Source organism: Anopheles merus, unplaced genomic scaffold (genome assembly GCF_017562075.2).
Source record: "Anopheles merus strain MAF unplaced genomic scaffold, AmerM5.1 LNR4000053, whole genome shotgun sequence".
Taxonomy (NCBI): Eukaryota; Metazoa; Arthropoda; class Insecta; order Diptera; family Culicidae; genus Anopheles; species Anopheles merus.
Genome location: NW_024427633.1, coordinates 12205 through 40165, shown reverse-complemented (window position 1 = coordinate 40165; position 27961 = coordinate 12205). Strand labels below are relative to the sequence as shown.

Sequence of the window (27961 nt, the reverse complement as noted above, 5' to 3'; positions counted from 1 at the left end):
TGATATTTAGTCAGCTTTATAAATACATAAAAGAATCTGAGTTAAGTTAATTTTATGCTCAAATATACGATGATAACTGAAGAAACCTCCTGAACATTTTCATCCGTATAATTTTTGACCTGATGTCATTATGAAAGAAGCGTAAAGTGGCGTTGTCTCATATATGTCACATAATAGTGTAATATATATACTATCAATCTGTGGAGAAATATTCTGCGAAAGTTTGCGAACGCGAATTTTATTGAAGTTTTTTCACTTCATCTTTTTCTAAAAACACACACTTGCGTAACTAGGCGGCTCTATAGGTGCCTAGTATAGCATATTTCGTGTATTCTACAAAAATATATTCTACGTGCTTTTGATCACCTTTCATTTCCATTACGAAGCTGTGTATCTTAGATATAGTTCATGTACTTTTCTAATATGTAAATTTCTATTCTAATCTACCTTTATTATTAAATATAATGAAGCAAACCAGAACCAAATACCCTTTGGTCCTACCCCAGGTTATAAAAGGATGTAAGGAAAATAATTCAAAAATTACAGGCATAACAGGAAAACACTACGAACGCACCAGCATCTATTGGCGTTTTGAGAGAAGAAACTCTCAAAAGTCATGACATACTAAATATAAGGATAGAGGGAAATATACGACGAACAATATTTTGCAAGAAAGAAAATGCATCCAGATGGACATTTTGTTTTTTTGACGCACTAAAACAAAGACAGAGTTTAACTTTACAAATGAAGTAAATACTTTGTTTGTAGCTATCGTTGAAACAAGTGCTGCTAATTCTGATTTTTTCGGATAGTTGTAAAACCAAGAACATCAGCTTTTTAGTTTTATTACCCCTTCTAAAGGCAGTGCAGGGCTTGGAAAAGTATTGAATGAATATTATGCAATATCAATGCCCAGGAAAATGTGTAGTTCCTTTTTTTTTTTAAACAACAGATTTAAAATTTTAACCTTCAAGGACAAACAATAGTGCCGATTATGTGACTCAACTGCTTGAGAAAAAGTATGCACATTTTCTGTTATGATCCGTGTTAGAGCACTCGATTTGTCTCTGGTTTGATACATCGAACTGACCGAAGGTCATTAGCATACCTGACTCAAACGGAGACTGTTTGTCCAACAGCTTTCCGTCAGTTAAAGCTACGGAAAGCGTTTTGTGTTATGGTTTGACTACTAATTCATATTTTTAAACCACACGAATTGAATGTAATTACATTCAAAAGGGATTTTTTTGTAATTATACTGGAAAAAGGATGGAATAACAGAATAAACAGAATTAGAAATCATACCACAAGCGCTACTTTTCATGACATTGCTAAACACATTTAAAGAACAATAATATGCCACACGTAGAAATAATTATAAATTGGTACGATACTTCCTGCGTTTCGCGTGCTGTTTGTTTTAACAAACATAGCCATTTCAGATCAATTTGGTAGCAATGTCTCGAGTGAACGAAAGAAGTCTCTAACAAGCTTGTATAATACCGATTTCATTTCAGTTCGTAGAGCGCGGTTTTGTTTGATACTTTTCCGTTTGAATCAGATAATCGTCACTAATATGTGCTGCTTTTCATTACGAATTTGGGAACTACTTTATTTCAGTGTAAATGCTCTATCTAATTATTTAAATGCCTTAATTCATGTCATTAGAAATGTGAACTAAACGTCGGGAGCTTGTAATAGCATCCACCTAAGTTGTGTATGTAAATTTTTAATATTTGTTCTACCTGTTCCACACTATCAACTATAGAGACATTGTAACACACTTCGGAAAGCCAAATCACACTATTGCAATACATTAATTATATTACATCAGCAATTCAATCCACACCGTAGCAACATACCCAGACCACACCGTTCATATAAAAACAATTGTGACACACTTTTTGAAAACACCCGAAAGACGTATAATAAGCAAATCAGGCGTTACTGCAGGCAAACTAGGTGAACCGAAAACGCATAGCAACTTATTGCTAAAAGCGCAGTGTAGGCAATGATCGACGAACGCACTCGTTCTTTGGCTAGAACAGTTGAAACTTTCCATACCTTTGTAAAAACACTAAAAGAGCAGCATAGGCACAAATTGACAAACACCCCACAGCATTTCAATTTATAAATTGTTACCAATAACAATAACATTTAATTAGGACAAAAATATATTCCAAAACCAAATGTACGAAACCCATAACATATCTTGAGTATAAATAAAACCAATTACGACCATGGCAAGTTAGATTCCTTCGGACTGCCAAGATAGGACATTACGCTTCCTAATACTTCGCCTTCCAACTTATTTCAAGAGTTTAGTTATGTCCCCCTACCCAAGGTAAGGCTTCTAAACTCCAACGTTTCCAGTAAGGGAAACCTCCTAAAGGTTTCTATGATCGCCTGGACGATCAAGTGTTGAAAAGTTCGCTTCAAAAAAAGTATTATTCTACCTTGATACATGTCAGCGAAACACTGACCTACCGCGCCGGTACTCGAGGTACATCACATTACATGGCAACCGTAACTATCTTCGAACCCATTACACTATTAATGCGGATCGAGAAGAAACCGCGTGTCTCGCGAATATCCGCGTAAGTCGATTTAGTGTTAGCCGCTAAATTAATTATTTGATATGATTCTGACTGAAGATTATAATTTTGAACCATTTTGAATGATTTTTCAAATTCGGACAAAAGGGAAATAATTTTTGACAATTGATGTGTGGAATCAGTATAATTGGCGCAAGGAACTATCAAATTTAGTAAACGCCGTATCTCCGAATCACCGTATCTCGGGGACTACAGGTACTTTTATCCTGTGTTCATGAGAAGTGTCTTTCACGCTGTGCCCGTCCTTATCTACTTTCCCGTATAATTTAACATATCTTCGAAAACTGAAAAATATACACGATATACCGATATACATACACAAGCAAAGCTAAATCCATGAACGGTAAGCTTAAACAAGTTAGATATCATATAAAACTTGGATTTACTAAACAATCTCTATGCTCAATTATTTGATTATTTTAAATCGACTGTAACATATGATGTTCAAATGTCTTCCAACGGATCTACTTATCCAACACAACCTCAAGATTACTAACAAAAAAAATAATCAATATAAGAATTGCAAAATGCGCAAGCCACAAATAACAAAGAAATGTGTCATTATTCCACAGATGAACGTAAAAATGGTGTTATAAGATACGATTGAAGCTGCTTCTGTCATTTTCAATCATTTTCCGAGATGGTAATCTGATATCAACCTTGGCTGGAGTATATTCAAAGGATTGACCGAGCAGTACCACAAGCCTGGTTTGTCCACCGTCCGAGTTCTGAAAACCTTTGGAGATGACGTTTTCACCTTCCATGTATTCCTGGTTTGCCTATTTTACTATTAAGTTGTTTTGAAATTTCCATTTTTTGTACAAATATTGTTTCAAAGTCGCAAACTAGTTTGGTTCATAAAAATTGAATATCACTCCAACACTGGCAATGCTCCGGTACACTGACAATGAGTATACCCAACACCCAATTTGCGATGCTGGATGGACGAAAAATTGAGAAGCATGTGTGTCATGCCATTACTTATTCAGTGCATGCCCATTTATCGCTAGAATTCAATCCGACTTCTGAACGTCATCTGTCGTTTCTGTATCCGATTTCTGTTGCACGTCTGCACCAGCACCTCCTCTCTCCTCTCGGCTTCTTCTCGGCACAATCCACCGTCCTGTCCCACTGGACACCATGAACCCTTTTGTATCGGATAACACCAAAGTTAGAAGTGTGCACGTGTTTCAACGCATCGTATTTTTCTTGCTGTGTGAGCATGATGCATGCAAATTCATCTTCTGGTTCGAAGCAATCTCAAAACTCTGTTACCGATTTCCCTATACCAGGTTGGATTTTACTGCACATGAACTGCAGAGTCTGCCGTAAACGTAGGCTGGTTATAAACGTGTATAGTGTACCGCTGAATAATAGCATCACAATCATTAGACAATTGTGGCATTGTGGAGATGGCCTATCGAGGCACAGATTAAAAGAACGACGAAGCACAACACAAAGCATAGAAATTTAGATGTACCAAGGATTTTTAGCCTTTTTTATTTTTTCAAAATAATCATTTTTCAAATAATTAGTCATTATTTATTAATAAATCGGTTATTAATAATTGAGTTTGGAAATGAATTTAAGTTGTTAAAGAAAAGCAATGAAAAAAAAACAACATGTTTTATTCCTCTAAGGCTAGTAGTGTCAAACTTTATTTAAGGGTCCCAAAAGAATGCAATTACAAATTAAAGCACTCTCCCTTTTCCCCCGCTTCCACACTCACCGTCAATGTGGCATACACAGGCGGTTCCCGAGCTACACGGTTAATGGGGATCAACAACGGCCGTAAAATACCCCCTTTCTCGTTTTTCCTCATAAGTCGAATCTCGTGATTTCCAGCCAAAATATCATTTATTTTCGGATAATTTTGAAAGTAAAAGGTGGTTTTAGCCACTTAACTTATTATTTGATATGATTCCAACTGAATATAACAGTTTTAAACATTTTAAATGGTTTTTAACATTCATTCGAAAGGGAATTTTATGGCCTTGTAGAATTGATGTGTCAAATCAGTACAATTTGCTCAAAGAACTGTCAAATTTAGAAAACCGCGTATCTCCGCATCCGCGTATAAGAGGTACCGTGTATCTCGGGGACCGCCTGTACACCATTTTCGTCCTCCATGACACTCAAAAGGAGGAGAAAAGTTGAAAATCACTGGTCTACACAATTTCGAGGATGTCGCCGGATGGCTTCTCGATCCGACCCATCTTTTAATGATCCTCCGACAAGCAAGTATTTTGGCTTTGTGGGACAGTAATGAAATATGTATTGCTAAATTTAATGAGTTAATTGAATACCATTACACCAAAGGCCAGCCCATTGACTGTGAAATATTCGATTTATCATAAGTCTTTGATAGAATCTGGCGCCATGCAATGCTCAAACAGCTTAGTATATGGCTACGGAGGACGCGTTACAGCGTATCTTTATAGCATAAAAGTCAGACAATATCATAAAAGTTTTCATTGAAACTCTATCTTCAAACCTGCATCTTCTAGAGAAGGGGGTCTCCAAGCTTTTCAGTTCAAGGGCCGCAATGATTCACAAATAACGCAGTTCAGGGCTATTTTAAAGTTACTTTCAGCTGATGAAAACGTTGAAATCCCGGTTTATTAATAAATACGCCCGCACGAAATGTCAGATGTATCGCACATTGATTCGCCCGGTGATCCTCTATGGACATGAGTCTTGGACCATCCGTGCGGAGGATGCAAACGCTCTGGGCGTGTTTGAGCGACGCATCCTCCGGACCATCTATGGCGGTGTGTTCGAGCATGGAGCGTGGAGGAGAAAGATACACCACGAGCTTGCTGAGCTGGACGTCGAACCGAGCATCCTTTTAGTCGCGAAAGCTGGCAGGATACGATGGCTGGGGCATGTCATGAGGATGCCGGACTCATGCCCCACCAAGAAGGTGTTCGACAGCGATCAGTTTGCCATGTGACGCAGGTGAGCACAGCGAACTCGATGGCTGGATCTGGTGATGCGAGACCTGTCGGAGATCGGTTGTTTACATGGATGGGAGGCTGCAACCAAAGACCGACAATCCGGGAGAATGATTGTTGACCGGGCCATGTTACATCAACGTGCTATATTGTCATCAGGCCAAGAAAGATAGAGAGAGAATAAATATACTAATTTTCATTGGCTTTTTATATTATTCAGAAGCTTTCGTATGTAAAGATTAAAAGTTAAATTTTTGATTAGTATATTTCAAATAATAGACTTCTTTATTTTATCCTGTACAAAATCTTCGCGGCCCGTAGTTTGGAGCCCCCTGTTATAGAGAATGGTGTTACTCCGGGTCTCTCCTATGCTCTAGAATCTCTCTTCCGTCCCATGTCTAGTAATATCAAATGTTTTATAAAGTTAAATATTGCTAAATAAAATGCTGATGATATTATTAAGGAATGCAGGTAAAGACGGATACTGCGGGAAAGATAGACACGTCTCATAAGTACACGATAAAAGTCATTATTGGCTAGCTTAACAATGTAGCATTCAAACTATATGACAACACATTTGAGAACATTTTTGGCATGATTTCCGTCAAATTGGTTAAATTCATTAACCAAACACATTTCCAATCGTGCGCCCCCCTTGTGGATCTCCTGGGATTTTAAACTCTGTGACTTGCATTGTTTATATTGATTTAATGAGTTGTCGTGACTATTACCCTAAAACATGGTGAAATAATGGTAATTAAATCTAAAACTATCTTGTTTTCTGATGGTTAAGAATCCTGAAACCAAAGTGATAAAGACGGACATTCTCTCGTAGGGGTAGATGTACACCGACATTATTGATTTATTTTTCCATTTGGTTATGAACAGATGCCATTAAATACCTTAAGAAAGAGTAATCCGAAGATATGAACCGTCCAGCGCAAGTAGAGAAAGCATTGGAATATGCGAGAAACAGCACGCGGGTCAAAATAGCAGCCATACATTACATTACCTACTCGTTCGACGCTGATGATGCCTCATTAACGAAACACAAAATCTTGTCACGACTTGAATTACTTTAATGATTAAAAAGAAGAGGCATTCACACGGCAATATTCAGGAATAGAAAAGAGATTCTATGGGATTACCAAGATAAAAAAGTTAAATTTTGACTTGATGAAAAATGGCCTAAATGTCCTATTAACGTCCACCCAACTTGCTGGGGTCGCGGATTTCTGTAATTCAACGTCAGCAGTGAAGACAAGTGAAAAGTAATTTGAAATACTAAAATTTAGTAGACCTCTTAAATTTCCAACGTTTCATATAGGTGTCTATCTTACCCTTAAATGCCCATAGTGTCCATATCAGGTCCCGAACATTCCAAAATTGCTCGATTTATCAATCTTGTTGATTTATGAACAACTCATAAAATTTTATAGAAACTCATTTTGTGGTGAGATTTGAATGTAACATGAGGTCTGCACATGTTAGTGGTCACTGTATTTATATTTCTCTAGTTTTTTAACATGTTCCTTTATGTGTCCGTGTTTACCTATCTTCCCCTAGTGAATATTATAGTACTTAAAATCCCATAAAATAACTAAGAAATGTGAAACATGCGCCCCGCTGATATTTTGGAAATAACTTTTGATCATTTTCATTCAAATCGCACAAATCACCGGATGAAAAGAGAAGTGAAGGGCCATATTAATCATTTCAAGATGCTTGATACCATAAAACATCTTGCCTCCCGTCAAACCCAACTTTACATCAACAATAGTTGGCTTCTGCCTAAATTTCTGTACTTTATCGAGATAGTGTCCTCATAACGGGATGATTTAGCATCGATCGCGATCGACTGTAATACAGAGTCGTGGACTTAAAGTGGACACATAATATATTCGAAGCAGGCGGTTTGCGATTCGATGCAAACGGCACGAGATTCGAACGTAGATGGAAACAGGTGTAATTACCATTTATTAGTACTATTTTACAAACGAAATGCCGTCGGCGAAGAAAGATATAGCTTGCAAACGTAAACAAACAGTTTACTATGCTCTTGCTTTCAGAAATCCAATGGTAGCGGCACACGATTCGATCGTAGTGGCATATGATTCGACCATAGTGGAACGCGATTCAACCGTACTGGCACGCGATTCAACCATGGATGCACGCATTCGTTCGTAGTGACATGCGATTCGAAGCAGGCGGTTTGCAATTCGATGCAAACGGCACAAGATTCGAACGTAGATGGAAACAGGTGTAATAACCAACATAATAGGAGCAACCTTAAGTTGTTTGATGGATAACAACATATAGGCTGACGCATTTACCTTCAACGGAAACGGAAACCGTATTGATTGGTAGTTGCCCTTGGTATTGCCACCAATAACAATTGGACCTTTAGCAATCAGCTTTGGGCTCCTTGTAATAGCCCTCCTCGCCATCATTATACTAACTTACCAACCGTCATTAGAAAAAAAATACTATAACCATCTACACCGACAGATCAGTACACAACCATTCCACTAGCAGTGGAATCTACTCCCGCATTAATAATAGTGCCATCAGGCAACCAGGCCACACCTCTATTGTCACCGCAGAAGCAATGGTCTTGGTTACCGAAGAAGTTCTACGCAGGGATAAACCCAACGTGATCTACATTAATAGTTCAAGTGTCCTTCAATACATTTGAATCTGGTGTTATATTAAGACACCACTTTTCGAGAAACGGTAGTTTATTGTACTTGTTACCGCTTTCACGTTACAACAGAAGAGAAGAGCGATACCCACCACGTGCACACTTATATATCCTGTTGTGAGTGCCCCGCTTGGGCACTCCCTAGCTAATGAGTGTTTTATACTTAACGAAAACTACTTACAGTGCTACCTAAATTATGTCGACACAACACTGGAATCATCTGTGACCTAAACTTCCAACAGCTTAGCAATATAACGGATTCAAGTCACCTCAGACAGAACGTAATAATCCAGTTTGTCACCAGAGCATCCTTATATGCGTCCACGACTTCAGCCGCAAAATTAGCCACTTCGAATGATTCACGCCCAATTTTTTTAAATTTCTAAAATTTTACTAACGTCTATCATGAACTGTAACTACCTATACATTAGAGGTGGGTAGCGGAGCTTTCAAGTGATCGTGAATGAACCGAATCGTTCATTGCCATGAACATGAAGGTGATTTCGGGTCTTTCGTTGTTTTACAATTGCTATTTGCATAGTCTATAAATAGCTAAACTATTCGTAAATTGGTAAAACTACAGATTAATCCGTAGGTTTGGTGATCACATGAAAACCAATCCAATATTGACCGTATATCATTTGACCCTAGAACGCGATTCACGCAAAAAGTTTAAAATCGACTGTTACTTACTTTATATATAAATTAGTGAATATTGCAAGTTTCTTTCTGATGAATTATTCAAAATGTTTCATGCAAATTCAAAATCTTATGCATCAAAAGAATTAGCTTTCTCTTCTTGTAACACCGGTTCATGCATTTTTTTTTTTTGCGCGAACTGAATTGGCGCGATGCCACGAGAGTGACAAAACGCTGTCAACTTTGTCAAAATTGCTTATGAAACAGAGCTTTTCTCATGGCCGCATCAAAAGTCTACACACTGACAAACCTTGAAAGACATAAAGCTATACCACATGACAGAAAAGTCTGTGAATATCGATCGATATTGTGTTTATAATATACTAAATAGAAACATGCTTTTTAGCAATACAGTGGAGCGCCGTTTATCCGGGTTTCTCGGGACTTGACCTCGCCCGGATAAGCAAATAACACGGATAATTAGACAAATGATATATTTTATCACCAATTCCTGATCAGGTTTTTAAAAAATTTCTTTTTTTATAAAAATAACCCAGTTTTATTAACTTCATGTTTTTCCTGTGAGAATATTTAAAATTTGCCATGAATTATAGTGTTATTTGTTATGACAATGTGCTCTTATAACCGCGTTTTCAAATATCCTCCTCATAACGCAATATTACCTTTGTATTGAACTGTCATTTCTCAACAGCACGGATAAACGGAAAGCCGGATAAAAGGTACCCGGATAAACGGCGCTCCACTGTAATTCCTTAGCACATTAGCACTGATGACAACTGCTCCATATAACTGCTTTTAAACGCTTTTTCGCTAACGACAAATTTTGTAACTTTTTGACAACTTCATTTCCTGGCTGCTCCAGGTTGTAAAATATTTACAAAACCTAACGCTTTGAAAAAAGTCGTCAGCATTTTGTCACTCCCGTGGCCTCGCGCTTAATGAACCGTACGGTTATGGTTCATTTGGCACATCTATACAGGTGTCCCCCGAGATACGACTGTATTTGGGACCGAAAAAAAGGCCCAACGCAAGGCGTAAGTCGAAAAGGTCGTATGTCGAATATCTGTCAATTTTAAGTTTATAACCGAAGTTGAAGAGTCGAAATCTATCATATCGTGTTTTTATTTGAAACAATGTTCGATAATGTATTAATTTTACACAAAAAATCGTTTACACGATATAGATATACAATAACGGGTAGTAGTGGAATCTTTGGAAATGTGTGTGTAACGGTTATCAGCTCAGAAATTCAAAAATATACATCAATTTCTTCTCGATGACAACTTTTCACTGTCAAATCAAAATCGTCGTATCTGCGAATCGTCGCAACTCGAGGGGGTCGTAACTCGGGGGACGCCTATACTTTACATTCATGTTTATTTTTCAAAGAATATCCGGGATAAGGTGACTAAAACTGATATGCAAAGAAGAATATTAAATATTAAAATTAAAATTGAATTGCGATTCCTAATATAAGCGAATACGACCTAAGTCAATATTAAGATAAATAAGTAAAGGTTTCCGGGATAGGTAAGTAAGTAAGTGTATCATGATGTGGCTTTGTGGTTTACTGGTAGATGGGGCGACTTTAGTATAGTCATGAGCAGCTTTGGTTCCTATTTGAACCATCCTCAAATAGCAACGAATTTTCATTACGGGTATCTGGTTGCCATAAGATCATAATTAGTGATATAATTTTTAAAATAACTATCCCATTTACCAAGTGGAGGCAGCACATACTGCCACAATCTTATTTGAATTTAAACAACTATAGTATCGTACCGAGCGTCTTTTCACAGTCCATTAACATCATTATTATTCTAGTTCCACCATAATCCATTTCATTGTTATGCTACTAAAAGTTCCTATTTAACGTTAGTGGATAAACAACCCATGCGGAATTGATTGCAGAGATGAAATTTTGACTACGAGCACTGTGTCTGTCAAATAATATGTTGCAATTTTTCTTTTTAATCCGAAACTTTACCTTCCATCTTAATAGTTGTGTATGTACACACCACACTACCTACATTAGTGTGAATGCAAAAGCAATCGGAACGATGTCTGATAAAGCAACACGGTCCTAGACACGTTGATAGTGTCATCGTTCTTTCGCCAGGGTGCATTGTATTCAACAGTGAGAGGGATTAAGCATTCTGAAGCATAGTATGTATTCACACGCGATCATAAGAAACCGTCGTTTCGGAAAGCAGCACTTTTGAGCTTATTCTGTTGTAGCACTGAAACATTTGTTCCATTAGCGTATGATTTTTTATTGGCTCGTCAACCTTATATTCATAAGCTAGAGCATATAAGCCGAAATGTAATCACATCAGATTCGTTACTGATTCAAGATAATTATAGTCATGCTAAGATTCATTTTAAACGGAATAATAAACGAATATTTTACAATATTCAGTAAATGAACTATGATTCAAATTGCACCATTTTTAAATTGTATAAAGCGTAGAGATGAAGGTAGCAAGCTGTGGTGTACTTTCTTTACAGATATTAACTTTTTGGGTTTTTGTCGAGTTTTGGCAGTTACGTTCTAACTGCAGTATACAATGATTTTGGTATAAATAAGGCAAATCTGACTGTAAAAGCAATAAAACAATAATACTCAAAACGAAATGGGTAAATGTGTATTTCATCGCCGCAGCTTATATTTTTAGTGTTAGTTGTTGCTGATGACTACCTTTACTGGGCCATTATTTTCGACAATCTGACATTAATTGCTCAACAAATAAAATTATTGAAACTGATTAAATTAGTTTTTTTCTAAAGCCAAAAAATCCATTAAAAACATTTTTCATGACAAAAACTAAAAAAGTGCCCATTAAAACTGTTTGGAAAGTTTGGAGCCCGTTATAGGTCATATTCAATATTATACTGTCATTGAAATCATTGAATATGATATGACCGATTAACTGGACGCCAAGTATTCCACACAAAAAATTTGACTGGCTCGGCGTCACTATATTTTTTTTTAGAATCCTTTCTGCAGAAGCCTCTACAGTTCATGTAAAAAGATCCTTTAAGCAAGTACGGGGTGATTCGCAATAAAACATAAAACATAATTGTTGTGAGCAAAACAAACCGCATACGAAATAATTTGCGCATCATAAGTAGTGAAGGATATTTTCAGGAATTAATTTATGATATTGTCAGTTACCGATGATGATTAGCTTTATTATTAGATTAGTAAAAAAAAAGAAGCAAGGAATATTGGCTCGCCTCCCCCCATAGTAGGAAGTCTCGGATACCTGTATGTGCCGGAAGGATCGGGTAGTTCGTTATGCCAAAACGATGATGTAATAAAATACAAATTCGATCTTTACATTATTCTTAGTAGTTAAGCCTATCATCATGCTTACATACATTACCACTGATAAAGAAACTGATTACTCTACTCTGCGTTACCTGCGTAAATTGTATACTGAAAAGCTCGGTATAGACTATAGATCGAACAACGATCGGCGAATAAAGTAATACTAGTGTAGCATTCATGCTATCGTACCCATTAATTTTTTTTTCTTTTGGCTCAACAACCGTTGCCGGTCAAGGCCTGCCTGTACCACACTACTTGTGGGATTGGCTTTCAGTGATTTATTGATCCCCCCCCCCCATAGCCAGTCAGTCCTACGTATGGCGGCAAGGTCCATTTGAGGCTTGAACCCATGACGAGCATGTTGTTAAGTCGTACGAGTTGACGACTGTACTACGAGACCGGCACCCATTAAATATATATTTAAAATAAATAAGGAAGACCTCCGAAGCAAGTCATGAATACGGAAAAGACTTTATCGTGAACAACAAATAGATCTTAAGCATAAGATCAGTTTTATGTAAACCCCCACCAGGAAAGCTCAACTTTTGACAAAAATTTGTTTTCCAAGCGCGTAACGTCTCAAAAAAGAAAGTTAGCCGCTTAAACATCAGGTTGCCAAATGTGCGCCAGCTTGTAAGTTTATCAGTACAGTAGGTGACCGCTAGCTGAGAGGTAAACAAGCTCCAGTTAACGAACAATGTTCGATAACTGGAGTGACGTTTCTATGGATTGATTGTTTTGATTGGCGTTGAGTGGAATAAACATACCAAACTTTTTTTTCATTTATGTTGATATAAAGTATAGTAATTCGTGTAATAACATAAATTAATAGCAAACGTAGGCAAAAGAAACCTAAATTTGTTTGAAAAATGCACATTTGCGACAAATTTCTCTTGGTGAGATTCCGGATGTTTCATGTTTTGACGTTTAAGTGTTCGTTAACTGAGAATCACTCCAGTTAGCGAACCTCCAGTTAAAAAGCACTCCAGTTAAAACACATCCATTTAGCGGTCACCTACTGTATAAATAGTCTCAGAAAAGACATCAAGTCAGTTAACATAAGATCGGACATAAGATCGTACATGTCGTTTCAACTTACTTATGAACAGCATTGTCCCCCACCCGTGGTGAGGCTTGACTGTCTCCAGCAAACGTACCGTGTACCAGCAATCCCCCAAATCCGAAAGTTTACGCATACTAGGTGGTATACCCTTCCAGTTCTCACGACCTGGAGTAATCGGAAACTCGACCGTTACCCGACGCATCGCCAATCGCTTCATTTAGATTGTTACGCAACAGAGTTAAGGTTCGATAGAACTTACCGCACCGATCACGAAGCGCTGATACGGCACTGCTCCAAGCCAGCGTTGCGAACAGCAACAGCTGCGCAATCGTCATCACCCAGCGTTGCGACTTACGCGGAAGTTCTTCCAGACTAGGTCAGCAACACTAAAATTTTAAATTATTTCGAACTACATACATCATTTTTTTCATTTTCATTCAATTCATGTTTTATTTTTCTTTGCAAGCTTTGCCAAACGTAAATGACATAATCCTTTTCCCAATATTTATAAAAAATAGCAAGTTCTCTGAAGTTTCCTCAAGTTTCGAGGCAAAAGAATATTATTAAAAAAAAAACCCAAAGATTAACAGAAAATATTAATGAAAGATCGTAGATATTATCATCGAGTCAGCATTAAATTATCACCTCGAACACACTAGCAAAAGTGATAAATTTAAACTTAAGCACAATGCCTGAGAACATGTAGCTGTTTTGATATAAAAATGAAGATAAAAAGTTTTAAATTTGTAACTTAAGTTCGAAAAAACATAATTAACCTTGTTTATATATTTTCTTGATTTGTCTTGTTTTGCGAAAAACATCCTCACTTAGAACCCGTTTATTTGTTTGGTTTAAGCCATAAAACTAGTATTATCGTGACTTAATTTTACTGTCAAAATTAAAAATAAAAGTGTCATGTAACAAAAATACTTTTTCGTAATTGTGGACACTAAATAAGCTATACATCTAGTATTAGCGTGATTTAATTTGACTGTCAAAAAAAAGTGAATAAAATGTGTGATGTAACAAAAATACTTTTTCGTAATTGTGAAGACTTTAAACTAAATAAAGAAGTATCTCGCCATGTTCTTTAATATGCCACATTCAGACTTTTTTAAAGCACTACATAAATTCAAGTTAAGTCAATATGTTTACTAATATGAACTTATAACCAAGAAGCTGAACAGTATTCCTGTGTTTTGATTTAAAAAAAAGCCAAACTGTCAATTTAAGTTTAGAAGAAACATAATTAAATTATCTTTTTCATAAATTTGCTTCACTGACATAGCGTTGTTGTTTGCTGCAAACATTTAGTGCTTTGTTTTAATATGTTTGGTTTTAACCATAAACCTACCAATATCGTTGATTTTATTTTATTATCAAAAATGTAAAATATGTGTCATGAAAAAAAAAACAACAAACTTTTTCGTTACTGTAATGTGTAAAACCCCAGCTTAAATTAAAGAAGTATCTCGCTAAGCGATTTCTTCTTAAACAAAAACGCTAAGCGATTTTAAAACACTACATAAATCAAGGTTAAGTCAATATTGGTACTAATATGAAGTTATGACTGTTACGTCTAATAGTTGAACACATGTGTTTTGATTTCAACTTAATATTAAGAAAACTGAGCTTAGTAAAAAGTATTTGAACTATCTTTGTTTTACATTTACTTGTTTGCTGTTGTTTTGGAAAACATCCTCACTGAGATATCGTTTAGAGCTTTGCTTTCTTATATGTTTCGTTTAAGCCATAAAACTAATATAATCGTGAATTAATTTGATTATCGGAAATGTAAAGTGTGTGTCATACAACAAAAATACTTTTTTGTTATTGTAATGATTAAAAACTAAGCTTTTGTAAGCTTAAATAAAAAAGTATCTCACTGAGCGATTTAATGTATCATGATCAGATTTGTCTAAAAAAAAACTGCACAAGTTAGGTTTAAAGTAATGCCACTCAAATAAACACGAAATGAAGTTCATATTTTCTTGCCTTTTAGGTAACTTTACACTAAATAGTCATCCGAGCACTAACGTAGGTCGCACGTTGACATTTTTCATCATCTGAATAAAGAAAACGATTGAAAGAAAACAAAAAAATAATACGATTTATACAGTGGATCATAAACTTACGTTTCCTTTTTACTGTTGCTCCCAATAATTCTGAACCGAAAACATGTCAACATTCTCAGTTTCAAATTTGTAGATCTCATCAAGGTTTGTAAGAACATACTCGTTGGAAAACGTATCGTAGGATGATGCACTTGGCGATTGTTCAGCATTTGAGGTACTGGAAATCTGATTGCCAGTTGGAGCAAATATTAACACAGTACGCATTTCTGCTGGAATATAATGTTTGCTACGAGGTTTTTGTATTACAGATGTTGTGTATCGACCGAATGCCTCTTGCTTCGGAATATTTGGGTACAGATACATGAGTTCACCAAGATCACAGATGCGATTTGCTAGGGGTCGAACGACAAGATCCTTCGCTGTAAATGGCTGAATGTGTAGAATCTGCTTTTGTCCGTTGTTGGATTCGTGCACCCAGGCAATGCTGATCCCGCCCAGTACACTATCCGTGAACCGCAACAGGAAGGTCCCCGGTACACATTTAGCCAGATATTTTTCCGCGGTAGACTTGTGTATGAAGCCGATAATGGTATTGTCAACCCATAGAATCTGTAGGTGATCGCGTATTATTTTCAGTGCGGCATAAACCCATTCCCAGAATGTATAGATGCATTCCGATGTGGTATTTTTGCAGAATTGGGCAAAGCTGATCATTTGGTCGTTCGACACTGAAAACGAAAGTTTATCCCTGTACGCTTTACGATACATGTATTGCATATTTTCATCGGTCAAACTACGACCTACCCGTGCACTAAATGTCCTGCTGATTGCTTCGACCAGTCTATTCCAGGGTATTAGATTCGGTACCTCGAATAGTTTGCGATCGGCTTTTGCAAATAGGTTGTCCCAGATAATGGTTGCCCATGCCAGTTGTTCCTGATTTACGTGTACTATTACCACTGCTGGAAGTGATAATGTCCACACGGTAACTGCCAGCTCTTCCTGTTCCAAAGTAAAACTTGACTGGAACAAAAGAGCAAACTTCTCGTCCACCACGCGTTTATTTATTTTCCTGCTGCCACGGTTTATCTTTTTCAGGCGCATGTTACTGAAGTTCGCAAGGAATTTATTGCTCAATTGGTACTGCAGATTCGCAATGTTATTCTCGATTTCACCAGATGAGCAATCTGCGGCAGCGTTCGTACTTTGAATTTGTTGTGCTTGACTCTCGGAAATGATGGACACCGTTACTTTCGGGTTTCCTATCTTCATAATGAGCGCATTGTCGATAAGCAGGCGAACGGTTGCACAAAAGCGTGTGTTCATTTTCATCACTTGCGGTGGTTGATTTTCGACTATGAATGCTTTATGTAGCAACAACTTTATGAAATTCATCACGTCTTTCATAACCTTCCACAGGTCTGAATTGATTTCTTGTGAGACATGTTCTCGTAACTGGCTTTTCATTGTCAAGTGTATCTGATCCTTCGTGTTCCACATGATCGCTGCTAAACTTTCATACCATGTTTGTATTTCATCCAGGCTGTACGCATTTGTCAAACGGACCTCCGGAAACATTTGACTTTTCTGCCATTCGAAGATATACTTATTATACACCAGGTTCAGCACCTCTTCGGCTTTTCGTATTGTCTTCTTGAATGCATCTACAAGACAACTTTGTCTCAGGCTATACCATTGAATTCGTTTGTTATGGCTTCGCTGATTTGATAGTCGCTGGACGTGATCTTGCCTTTGCACCAAATGCTCGCATTCCTGTATGAGTTGGTGGGTTTCCTTCCAATTGTTTCGCTCCATTACCTGAAGCTGCTGTAACCCATATAACACATCTGTCTGTTGCCCATCCGATGAAGTTTGCGCAATCGTATATTCGGTTTTACAACCTTTTTCGCAATTTGGTTGTATTTGGTGTAAAAGGCTCAAATATAATTGAGTCAAATTTTGAAAATTTTGGTCTCGAAGCATAATGGCCGACCTGCAGAGAAGACATTTCCTCTTATTTGGAAGATTGGCTGATACTTGGTCTACTTCATTGACGAGAGCAGTGAAAAACTTGGCAGCATCAAGTTCATACATCGATTGCATGTTGTTTGTATAAGTTGGCGCGTTGTGCAAACTATCTTTGATCCAATTTCCCAGATGCTGTCGTATTAACACGGGATATTTCAAATCATTTAGGAAATGGAACTGCTCTAAAATACAAGGCGGAAGTTGATGCAACCGAGTCTCCATCCTCTAGTGCCGCCAAGAGAATGCACGTTGACTCAAATACACTGTATTGTGGCGAAAAGGGAAAGATTAGCAAAAAACACGCCCATGCTGTGTCGAATGGTATTACTCTACCTGTCACACTTTATTCCTAATACTTTTTCCACGTACAAATTCTTGTTCACTTTCGATCCGTTCTTCACTTGCACAGAGCAACTTGTAGAAGGAAATAATTTTTCTGTTAAAAATCTTTTAAATTATATCATATCTGTAAGTAGCCATACGAGATTTAATCTTTTCCGTATCTAATACGTCTCACGCATCTAGACGCGCACGCACATTGGTGTATTTACTATCGGTGCCGCTGTAAAGAAATCTATTGGGCAGGCTTAGAACTGTCAACTTTGATTTGTGTTTATCTTGTTTTTACAGGGGTTTTCAATTCATCTCAAGACCGTAGGACATTTTGAAGTTATCTTAAGGCCGCCACAGACACATCTGAAATTGCGCATTGTAACACTCTCTTTTTTCGATTTTGAATCAACCGTCGGCGAGCGAAATTCTAGGACCAAAAATACATGGCCCAGATTTTCTCGGCAGCAGAATTCCGCCTGCAGCAAGGACCGTAAAGATATCAGGTCAAGTTATAAGCCCGTTTTGACAGCTAGGAGGAAGAAGAATCGACGAAGAAAACTGACAGTTAGTTTTCCGAGTTTGGCGAGCGCTTCTTGTTCTCGATGGAAAATTTCCATGTTAAATCACGGGCTGTGTTCTAATAAACTAAAATATTCACCCAAATTGATCTCCACCAAATATTGACCATGCAAAACGTAAACAATCCATCAATACATATGCAAGCGGAAAACCATCTGTCAAAATCGGAGCCCAGGGGGGGGATCGCCAAAAGCGCTATAACTACACCTCATTATACATTCCACCTTGGCCTGCAGATAAATCTATGGATATGACAGTTCGGAAAAGTTGCCGCTGACAGTTTGTACGTGGGTTTGACAGCAGACGGACTTCCGCGGCCGCAAAGTTCAGGTCCGTGTATTTTCGGCCTAAGGCCCGTGTCTGTGCTCCATCGGATGCGATTTTATCGGAAGGCCTGTCAAAATTTTATATGGGATTTGACAGATAACGTCGGACGTGCGATTTCGTCGTACGACGGAATCAAAAAATTTTGATTTCGTCGGACGCCGCATCCGATTTTATCTGTCAAACTAAATGTGTGGTGTTTTGTAGGAACAATCTCAACTTAATTTTTCATAATCGTTATATTATTAAAATCATCCAAATAATCGCAATATTATACGAAAAAGCGTTTGACAGCACGTGCGATAAAATCGCATGCGATGGAGCACAGACACGGGCCTAAGGCCGCTGTCAGACTCACCGAAAACATCTTCAAAACCAAAAAGTGTGTATACCAGGTGGTCTCGTCCCATACAAATTGCCAACTAAATTCAGAAACAAAAAAAGCTCCTTTTGACAGAATGGGTGAAATTAATTTGCACAGGAACGGTTCGCATTTCTTCGCAACATATACGTATTATACATTGGTGTCCTCATCGACGACATTATTTTGATACAAAAATGGATTTTAATTAGTTCAGATTTGGTTTAGCATACAATTAGAAATATTTTACGTGTTTTTGAAGGTATTTTATTGAAAGAACGAAGAGTTTAAGCGTGTTAGGCTGCGGTCTAATGTTGTTAAGCGCAACATTTTTGCTCGGAAACATCCCAAATAGCCAGAATTGCTTAAGCAGCTCATTTTGGCACGCTAAAGATCGCTGCTCGAATTCGCCTTTTGCAGTAGTTAAACAGCACCAAAATTCTAGGTGAGTCTTTCAAACAGCGCTTAAGCAGCTTCCTTATGCTACGGTGCGGGGATTATTTTTCTTTGTGTTTTATTTTCAAGCAAGGGTCATCGATGAAATAAACAACAGGATTTGTTTGTTTGTGTTCATGTGTATATTTTTAAATCCTAAATATTCATGAATTATACAAAATGTCACACAATTTACTGTACAATCACAATCACTTCACTCAATATTCCTTCTTCAATTAACTAATCTAACTTGTGCAGCAGCAATGAGATGATTGACGGCGTCAGACTTTGATAATTTGACAAGAGCCACTTTGTACCGATGTCATGCATTAAAAAGCTATAAAGTTCCACCAAGTTCGGTACGCTTTCTTAACAAGCCTTCAAGTTCCATCATGAACCCTACACATAGTGCTAATCAGCCGCAAAGTTCCAAAGAGTACCATGTGCCTGTTAAAAAGCTCCATAGTTCCGCAAAGTACCGTCTATCTCTTAATCAGCCACAAAGTACGACATCGGAACGATTTTTCGTTAAACAGCCCCAAATCAGCTATGGAGTACGAGCAGGCTATTTGGGATATCGCTGAGGTGGTCTATGAATGTTGCTGGCAACATTTCGCTTTGACATTGTTTAACGTCAAAAATTTGCCAATTAACAGCTCAGAGTTTATTTTTTATGAGTCACTTGTTGAATAAAGTGTTGAAAAAATAATATATATAGGCGGTCCCCGAGATACACGGTTAATGGGGACCTTTTGGGGAGGCGGTCCCCGAGATACACGGTACCTCGTATACGCGGATTCGGAGATACGCGGTTTTCCAATTTGACAGTTCTTTGAGCAAATTTCACTGATATGACACATCCATTGTGACATACCAAATAATTTCCGTATTGATCGAATGTGAAATACCATTTCAAAAGGTTAAAAACTGTTCAATTCAGTAGAAACATATCAAATAATCAATTTGGTAGCTAAAACAACCCCCTACTTGCAAAATTGCACGAAAATTAGGGATATTTTGGCTGGAAATCACGAGATTCGACTTACGCGGAAATTCGAGATACGCGGTATTTTGCGGCCGTTTTCGGTCCCCATTAACCGTGTATCTCGGGGACCGCCTGTACTATATTTGAAGAGTTTAAAAGTGATAGATAAGAATTCATGTTCATGAAGTAGTTATGGTCAAATGTTATGGTGTAATGTTTGTACCATGGTCGACCTGAGTTCAATTCCATTTTTATTATTTTTTTGATGATTTAAAGTTTTATTTAATTTTTTAAAACATCCAGCTCGAATAACTTCAAACCCATTTACTCATTGTTAGAAATGCGTGTTTAATAGTTAAGCTGTTATTTTTATTGTTTTATTTATTTCTTTTAATTCATTTAGTATCAACACCCCTCATACAACCAAACCAGTAAATAGCACGATAATGAATAATAATATGATGGCGCAACTGGCAAAGTGATTCGAAGTAGAACTAGCGATGTGGTTGGTAGCATCAAGGATGAAGCATGAGCATGAATTGGAACATGAGTGGAGGGAGTGATTCCGAATTTTCATTTCTATTTTTAGCTCTTTTTTGCATGGGTTCATCTTTCACGTGTGTTCACTACCCCCAAAAAGGATCTGTCCCAACCCAAATAGCCAGAATGGCTTCAGCAGCTCATTTTGGTACGCTAAAGATCGCTGCTCTAATTCGCCTTTTGCAGTAGTTAAACAGCATCAAAGTTCTATGTGGGTCTTTCAAACAGCGCCTAAGCAGCTTCCTTATGCCACGATGCCAGGGATTATTTTTCTTTGTGTTTTATTTTCAAGCAAGCGTCATCGATGAAATAAACAACAAGATTTGTTTCGTTTAAACATATATGTCATCGATGAATAAACAACAAGATTTGTTTCGTTTAAACATATATGTATATTTTTAAATCCATTGTATTCATGAATTACACAAAATTTTACACAATTTACTGATAATTCACAATCACTTCACTCAATTTCATTCTTCAATTAACGAATCTAACTTGTGCAGCAGCAATGAGATTATTGCCGGCGTCCGTCTTTGACACTTTGACAAGAGCCATCTCGTACCGATGTCATCCATAAAAAAGCTATAAAGTTCCACCAAGTTCGGTACGCTTTCTTAACAAGCCTTCAAGTTCCACCATGAACCCTACACATAGTGCTAATCAGCCACAAAGTACGACATCGGAACGATTTTTCGTTAAACAGCCCCAAATCAGCTATAAAGTACGAGCTGGCTATTTGGGGTATTTCGTTGGTCTTTTCGGGGATAATTCGTTAACGAATTATACCCGAAAAGACCAGCGAAAACCAGCGTGGTCGAGAGCTTGGGGTGTCAATTCATACACCCGATCACCATGACCTAGGTAGGAATAGAGTGCGGGCGTTCGTGCGGAAAAATCAAAATTGTTTGATTCTGACCGTATTAATCAAAGTGTATGAAGATCAGGTGGTCTCATAGCCTGTTTTTATAGCAAAAGTTGAACGTCACTTTTTGACAGCATAGGTGAAAACATTTCCTCAAACAAGCTTTCTGATGACTTGCCTAAACAATCTTAAAATCTTCGTTATTTGCATTGCAATACTTGAAAAGCACTCAAAATATTTCTTTTTGTAAGCTTAACCAAATCTGAACTAATTAAAATCCATTATTGGATCAAAATAATGTCGTCGATGAGGACACCAATGTGTACTACATATGTGTTGCTAAGAACAAAGCAAACCGTTCCTATGGAAATTCATTTCACCCATTCTGTCAAAAGGAGCTTTTTTTGATTCCAAAATTAGTTGTCAATTTGTATGGGACGAGATCACCTGGTCTTCATACACTTTGGTATTAATACACGATGCGCAATCTCAGATTGCGCATATATTCGTTTTATCAAAACATATGTCATTTCGCGTAGCCAACCCTGAGCTATAAACGTCATTTGCATACAATTTCAGATTGCACCAAGATTGCGCATAAATTTTAAAGATTATATGTCCGAGATATATATGTATATATATTTTTTGACAGATAAATATATCAAACCGATCCGTTTGACAGAGAAATATATGCGCAATCTGAGATTGCACATCGTTTATTGCTACGGTGACCGTAGTAATAGACGATGCGCAATCTCAGATTGCGCATATATTATCTGTCAAACGGGTCGGTTTGATATATTTATCTGTCAAAAAAAATTATATATCTCGGACATATAATCTTGAAAATTTATGCGCAATCTTGGCGCAATCTGAAATTGTATGGAAATGACGTTTATAGCTCAGGGTTGGCTACGGGAAATGACATATATTTTGATAAAACGAATATATGCGCAATCTGAGATTGCGCATCGTGTATTAATACGGTGACGCATGCGGTTGGAATCTGTCACCCGTTGCGGGTGTCAAATTCCATACATTTTCAAAAACGCACGCACGCCCGCATCAGCGATTATCGCTACCTTAGGCTGCGCTCTGGCTCCAATCGAACAAGACATCCGACTCGAACAAATCCATATAAACATATGGAGGTGCACTGTCAGACACAAACAAACAAACAAGACAAACATGTCAAATCCCATACATTTTTCATGTTCGATGTCGTGTTCGATTGGTGCTAGAGCGCCGGGTTAGTTTATTCGGCAACCCGCTGCGCAAAGCGACGGAAGGCGTTATGGCGTTCTGAGAATTTTATCATGCCTTCCTTTTCTCTCCAACGGCAAATTTGTCAAGCAGCTCGTCGAGCTACCCGTCCCTGGCTCCGCCTCGTACCCCTCGCCTGAACGCGCTGCCGTAGGTTTGGATGTGTTGGTGCATCAGACGGCCAATCGCTGTCAGCCGTCGTCCGTGCTTTTTCGCTCCATACCGCCATCTCTTTCTCGCGTGTGGTCAATGCTCGCGAGCTGTTGTGGCGGCTAAAAATGCCGTTAACAAACATTGCGGCGATGAAGTTGCATTTTCACAAATCAAACCAAAAATCGCAATGAGTTCAAACACTGCAATATAAAAATGACTAAGGAATCGCTAGTTTACGCAGGAGGGTTTGCTGTGCAACGCGCAGAATCCTAATCCGAATTAACACGTTCAGTCCGGCGCTGATTTTCATGAGCTTACCGTTCCGCCGGCATCTAGAACGCAAGCTGATTGTGGAACCGGTATACTGGAAAGTTCACTGGCAGTCCCTGGGGCCTGCCATCGTGCTGAACGTGTTAAGCAGTAAGCATAGCACTAAGATTTTGCTTTCGCCTGTTGCAAAAACTGTTACCCGATTACATAGATATGCTAAGCATCCTGCGCATGGTTGTGAGTGTGCGTGTGTATGCAAAACTGTCGCCGAATGTATGCTCTTCCGGAATGTTATGATCCATAGGTCAAAGAAAGGATGGTGTTCATGAAAGGCGGAAAGACGAATTGAGGCCCCTGTAAATGGTAACTGATGACCGGGAGGAGGGGGTACTGGCACACAGCTGTTGGGAGATAGATTGAACATTATACTTAAATTGCAGGCGGATGGAGGGGGGATGGATGGATTGAACATTATACTTCTCTAGCCACGGGGCACCAACGACCATCTTTCCGGGGGCCGTTGTCGCTAATACTCTGTCCACTTGTAGACATACGACATACTACAGACTAGAAATCTTCGGCGACCGCCTAGTCCGCCTACCGTTAGATCCACCGCTGGTTCATGACGGTGTTTTTTTCTATCGTGGAGGTGCATCCTTCCCCCTGCCTGCAGCGTATGCATCGAGCAGGAGACAGTGTGGCAGTATGCAAGTTGCCCGCTGGATAGGAGCGGTCCCGCGGCACCGCCATCATTCCGCACATCTTAACAGCATGCCCGTCATGGGTTCTAACCGCGTATGAACCGTCCGCCGTAGCAACAATCCGGCTACGTGGTATTCAAGTCCTGAAATGGCCGGCATGATCGCATAGGCTATTACCCCAACAATAATAATAATAATAATAATAAGAACTTAGCATAGCAGTTTACACCTGGGGAAGAGTTTGTCTTGACTTTGTTGCTGCCGGGCTACCGCTGTGACGCAACAAATGCACGGAATGCACTCTACCAAAACATGAACCTACCGATCCGAACTCATTCCAAGGCATTGCCGGCAATCGGCGTCATGATAACGACTACAAACCAACAAGCCACCAGATTCTGGACGGACAGGTGCAGCACCATACGCGCATCATAATAAACAAATCCAGAAACCTCTTTTGTATGGATTCAATTAAAAATGTTGTTTCCACTTGCGTCCGCTAGCTGAATTAGAAAGAAATGTGCTTCATATCACACGCACGTTTGCTTCGATCGTGTTTCTTTTTAACACCTCCAACAGCAGAACCGATCGCAAAGATGCCAATGCCAATGGTTGTGTTGTCTGTCAGGTAGCGAGATCGAAAATGCATGGACTTTGATTATGCGTACATTTTCATTCGCTGCGGCTACAAATAGTTATGGGGTTTCCAAACGCACACACACAACACACAAACACGCGCGCTCAAACTCACACACACACACACGCACACATGCATGAACGCGCGCACGCCAGCACGCACGCACTCACGCACACTCACGCACGCCCGCACGCATGCACGTACGCGCGCACGCGAGCACGAGTGAACGGTCACTTTCGCCGCGCTGTGTGTGTGCGTGTGTGTGACAAGACCCGAAAACGCGAGACAGATTTCGGCACATTAAAAAATATATTTTATTGCCACTATACACTGTGCTACATGATGCTTAGAAGGTCGTTGAAGCGTCAAACATGTTCAAATTAAAAAATATTAGATTAGTGTTAGACGTTCTCCTACGCTTGTTTTAAATAGGCTTCTTCACCCTCAATTGGCAGGGGCATCGAATGGTCTCATCAGCAGCGGCACGAAATAAAATAAACAATCAATAAACCGATAATGCTTTGAATCCCAATCCAGCTTCTCCCACAGCGTCTCAAGGTCACACACAAATTAATAAATGCTAACATCCACCAATAACAATACACAACCGCAATGCACATATGAGTATCAACGCATACACCGCAACAGCCAATCAGCTGGCGGCGGAAGGCACGGGCAGAAGCGCAAGTAAGGCAAGGCAGGGTGAGGGAGGGAGAAGAAGCGGACGAAAAATGGGCGCCAATATTTTTAAATTTTTTTACCGTTTTTTTTTTTTGCTCCGCCGCCACAAATAGTTCGTCCATTTCGCCAAAAGATGGCGCTAAACTTGCTCGACCCAGCGCAGGAATCGCTGAAGTCCAGCGCGGGGATCGGGCCAAAATCTGCGCTGGCCAGCGCAGATTTTGGTACATTTCCTGCGCTGGAAACTGCTCGAATTTGCGCAGCGGGGGAATTGATCAATACATGCAAGTAATTGCAAGCAAGAATAAAACCCCTCAAAATGTTCAGCGGGCTTATCTCTGCGACCGTTATTCCCCAGTATTCCATACATTTTGTAGGAAAAGTTATACTTTTTCATGTTAAAACTTCAATAATTTTAGTTGTATTGAAAAATAAAATTTCTAATTTGATACAAAGGTATGGACATTAGTCTTATTTACTTTGATGAACAGACGCTAGTTGAAAAATCCTGCTTACTATTTAAATTATTATTTTTAAGTTCGACAACTCACTTCTTCGATGGAAGTCTTTAGTTTTGTTTTCTGATATTACTTATCATTACTTAATTATGAAATACATGGATATAAATTTTATTCATACATTTTCATGTAATTATTATTACATTTTTTTTCCTTTTTTATTGTTTCATAGTAATTCGATCTCTCTTTTCTCTGTTCGTGTTTTTTATGTTAATTGAAATATGAGAAGGATCTTGAACATTTCATAAAATTAAAGAAACATTTAATATATTTGAATCGTTTGATTCAAAATATAAAAAAACCTTATTTAAAAAACTTTTTTTGTTATAAATAATAAAACGCATTAGTCACAATCGTGAATGAATTTCTTTACTAATGTATTTAATAAGGTGCAGTATCAAAGACATGCATATGAAAAATAACCAGTTGTCATAGATCACAAAATATTTTCAAAAAAGGTAAATGAAACCTTAAAATTCTAATTTCTTCATTAAAGTAAATAAGACTAATGCCTTAATCTGTATACCCAACCCAACACAAGATAGGCCGGAACACAAGAATGCAGCGCGCGCCCGCAAGCTACGGTTAAGGCAAGAAACCCGTCAGAACGTGGAGAGCTACAGACGACTGACTAAACAGTAAACCCTGCTCTTCCAGGCCAAGCAGCGCCATTTTGAAGAGTCAGATGAACAGGTGCTGGAGTGGATAGCCCAGTCGAGGGACACCCGCTTATTATACAGGAGATTGAAGGAGGTACGGAGGAAATCTGGAAGGAAATCTCCAGATAGATGAGTGGAAGGTGATCGAAAGGTGGAAGTGCTACTTTGAATGACACCTGAATGGAGCAGATGCAGCTAGTCTACAAAAAGAGCGACAGGCTGAATTGCTCGAATTGCCGCCTACAAGATCCTGTCCCAGATCCTATTCTGACTTACGCTCCTTGCTAGAAATTTCGTCGGCAGCTATCAAGCTGGGGTTGTTGGTGGCAAATCTCCCACCGTCCAAATTTTTATTCTACTCCAGATCCTCCAGAAGTGCCGAGTGCGCAAGATCATACACCTCCTGTTCATCGACTTCAAGGTGGCCTACGACACCATACCGACCGACCGGAATAAGCAATGGAACATTAGAAATATCACAGGGGTCTGAGGGAAGGTGACGGACTCTCCTATATGCTCTTCAACATCGCCCTGGAAGGTGTCATTCGAAGCGCGGGGCTAGACAATGACATCTGTGACACGATCCTCTACCGGTCTCTCCAATTACTTGGCTTCGCGGATAACATCGACATCATCGGGAGGACAACGACGAAGGTGTGTGAGGCGTACACACCACTCAAACGCGAAGCAGCAAAAAATGGATTGAGAATCAATGCGACGAAGACAAAGTGCTTGTCGGAGACTCACACCATCTGAGAAACAGTCGGCCTCAGCACAATTTTTTCGATAGGCGCTCATGTAAAACTGACAGTATAACTATTTCTTTCATACTCTTACATGAAGTCGATTGCCATCGAATTCAGTATTTAGTGTAGGCAAACAATTTTTTTATATGTAACAAACTATTTTTATCACCCAAAATATTGAAAAAGAACCAAAACATTTACCAACTTGCTTTCACATAACATTTTTCAAAATCATTAACCTTGATTTATGGCATTTTTCTGATATTTGATAATTTCCGCAGCTCAATGCGTCGCGGATTTTTCCCCATACAAAGCGGAACGATCGAATTTTTGTAGTATAGTTCATTTTGCTCTTGAGTGTCATGGTATACCAGTTTTCAAAAAGACCAGTAAAATGAACATCTTGGCGGTGAAATGAGTGTCAAATGACATCAAAATGACAGCCGGATCGATCGATTTTTTTCGATCGAAAAATTGTGGTGAG

The 27961-nt window shown here is 38.6% G+C and overlaps 1 protein-coding gene across 3 annotated transcripts; it reads right to left on the bottom strand.

The window, feature by feature from the left end:
- Window positions 1–15288: 15288 nt before the first annotated feature.
- LOC121601281 (signal transducer and transcription activator-like) lies at window positions 15289–18086 on the bottom strand. Of its 3 annotated transcripts, none has more exons than XM_041930111.1 (3): window positions 17761–18086; window positions 15460–17690; window positions 15289–15390 (listed from the first exon to the last, which is right to left on the bottom strand). In XM_041930111.1, exon 2 carries the CDS (start codon window positions 17647–17649, stop codon window positions 15469–15471), a length of 2181 nt encoding a protein of 726 aa, XP_041786045.1. In that variant the 5' UTR covers window positions 17650–17690; window positions 17761–18086; the 3' UTR covers window positions 15289–15390; window positions 15460–15468. The 3 variants fall into 3 exon arrangements, with proteins under 3 accessions (XP_041786045.1, XP_041786047.1, XP_041786046.1); XM_041930113.1 differs by lacking the exon at window positions 17761–18086 and having other exon boundaries at window positions 15460–16127; window positions 16204–16296; XM_041930112.1 differs by lacking the exon at window positions 15289–15390 and having other exon boundaries at window positions 16012–16127; window positions 16204–17690; window positions 17761–18085.
- Window positions 18087–27961: the final 9875 nt, after the last annotated feature.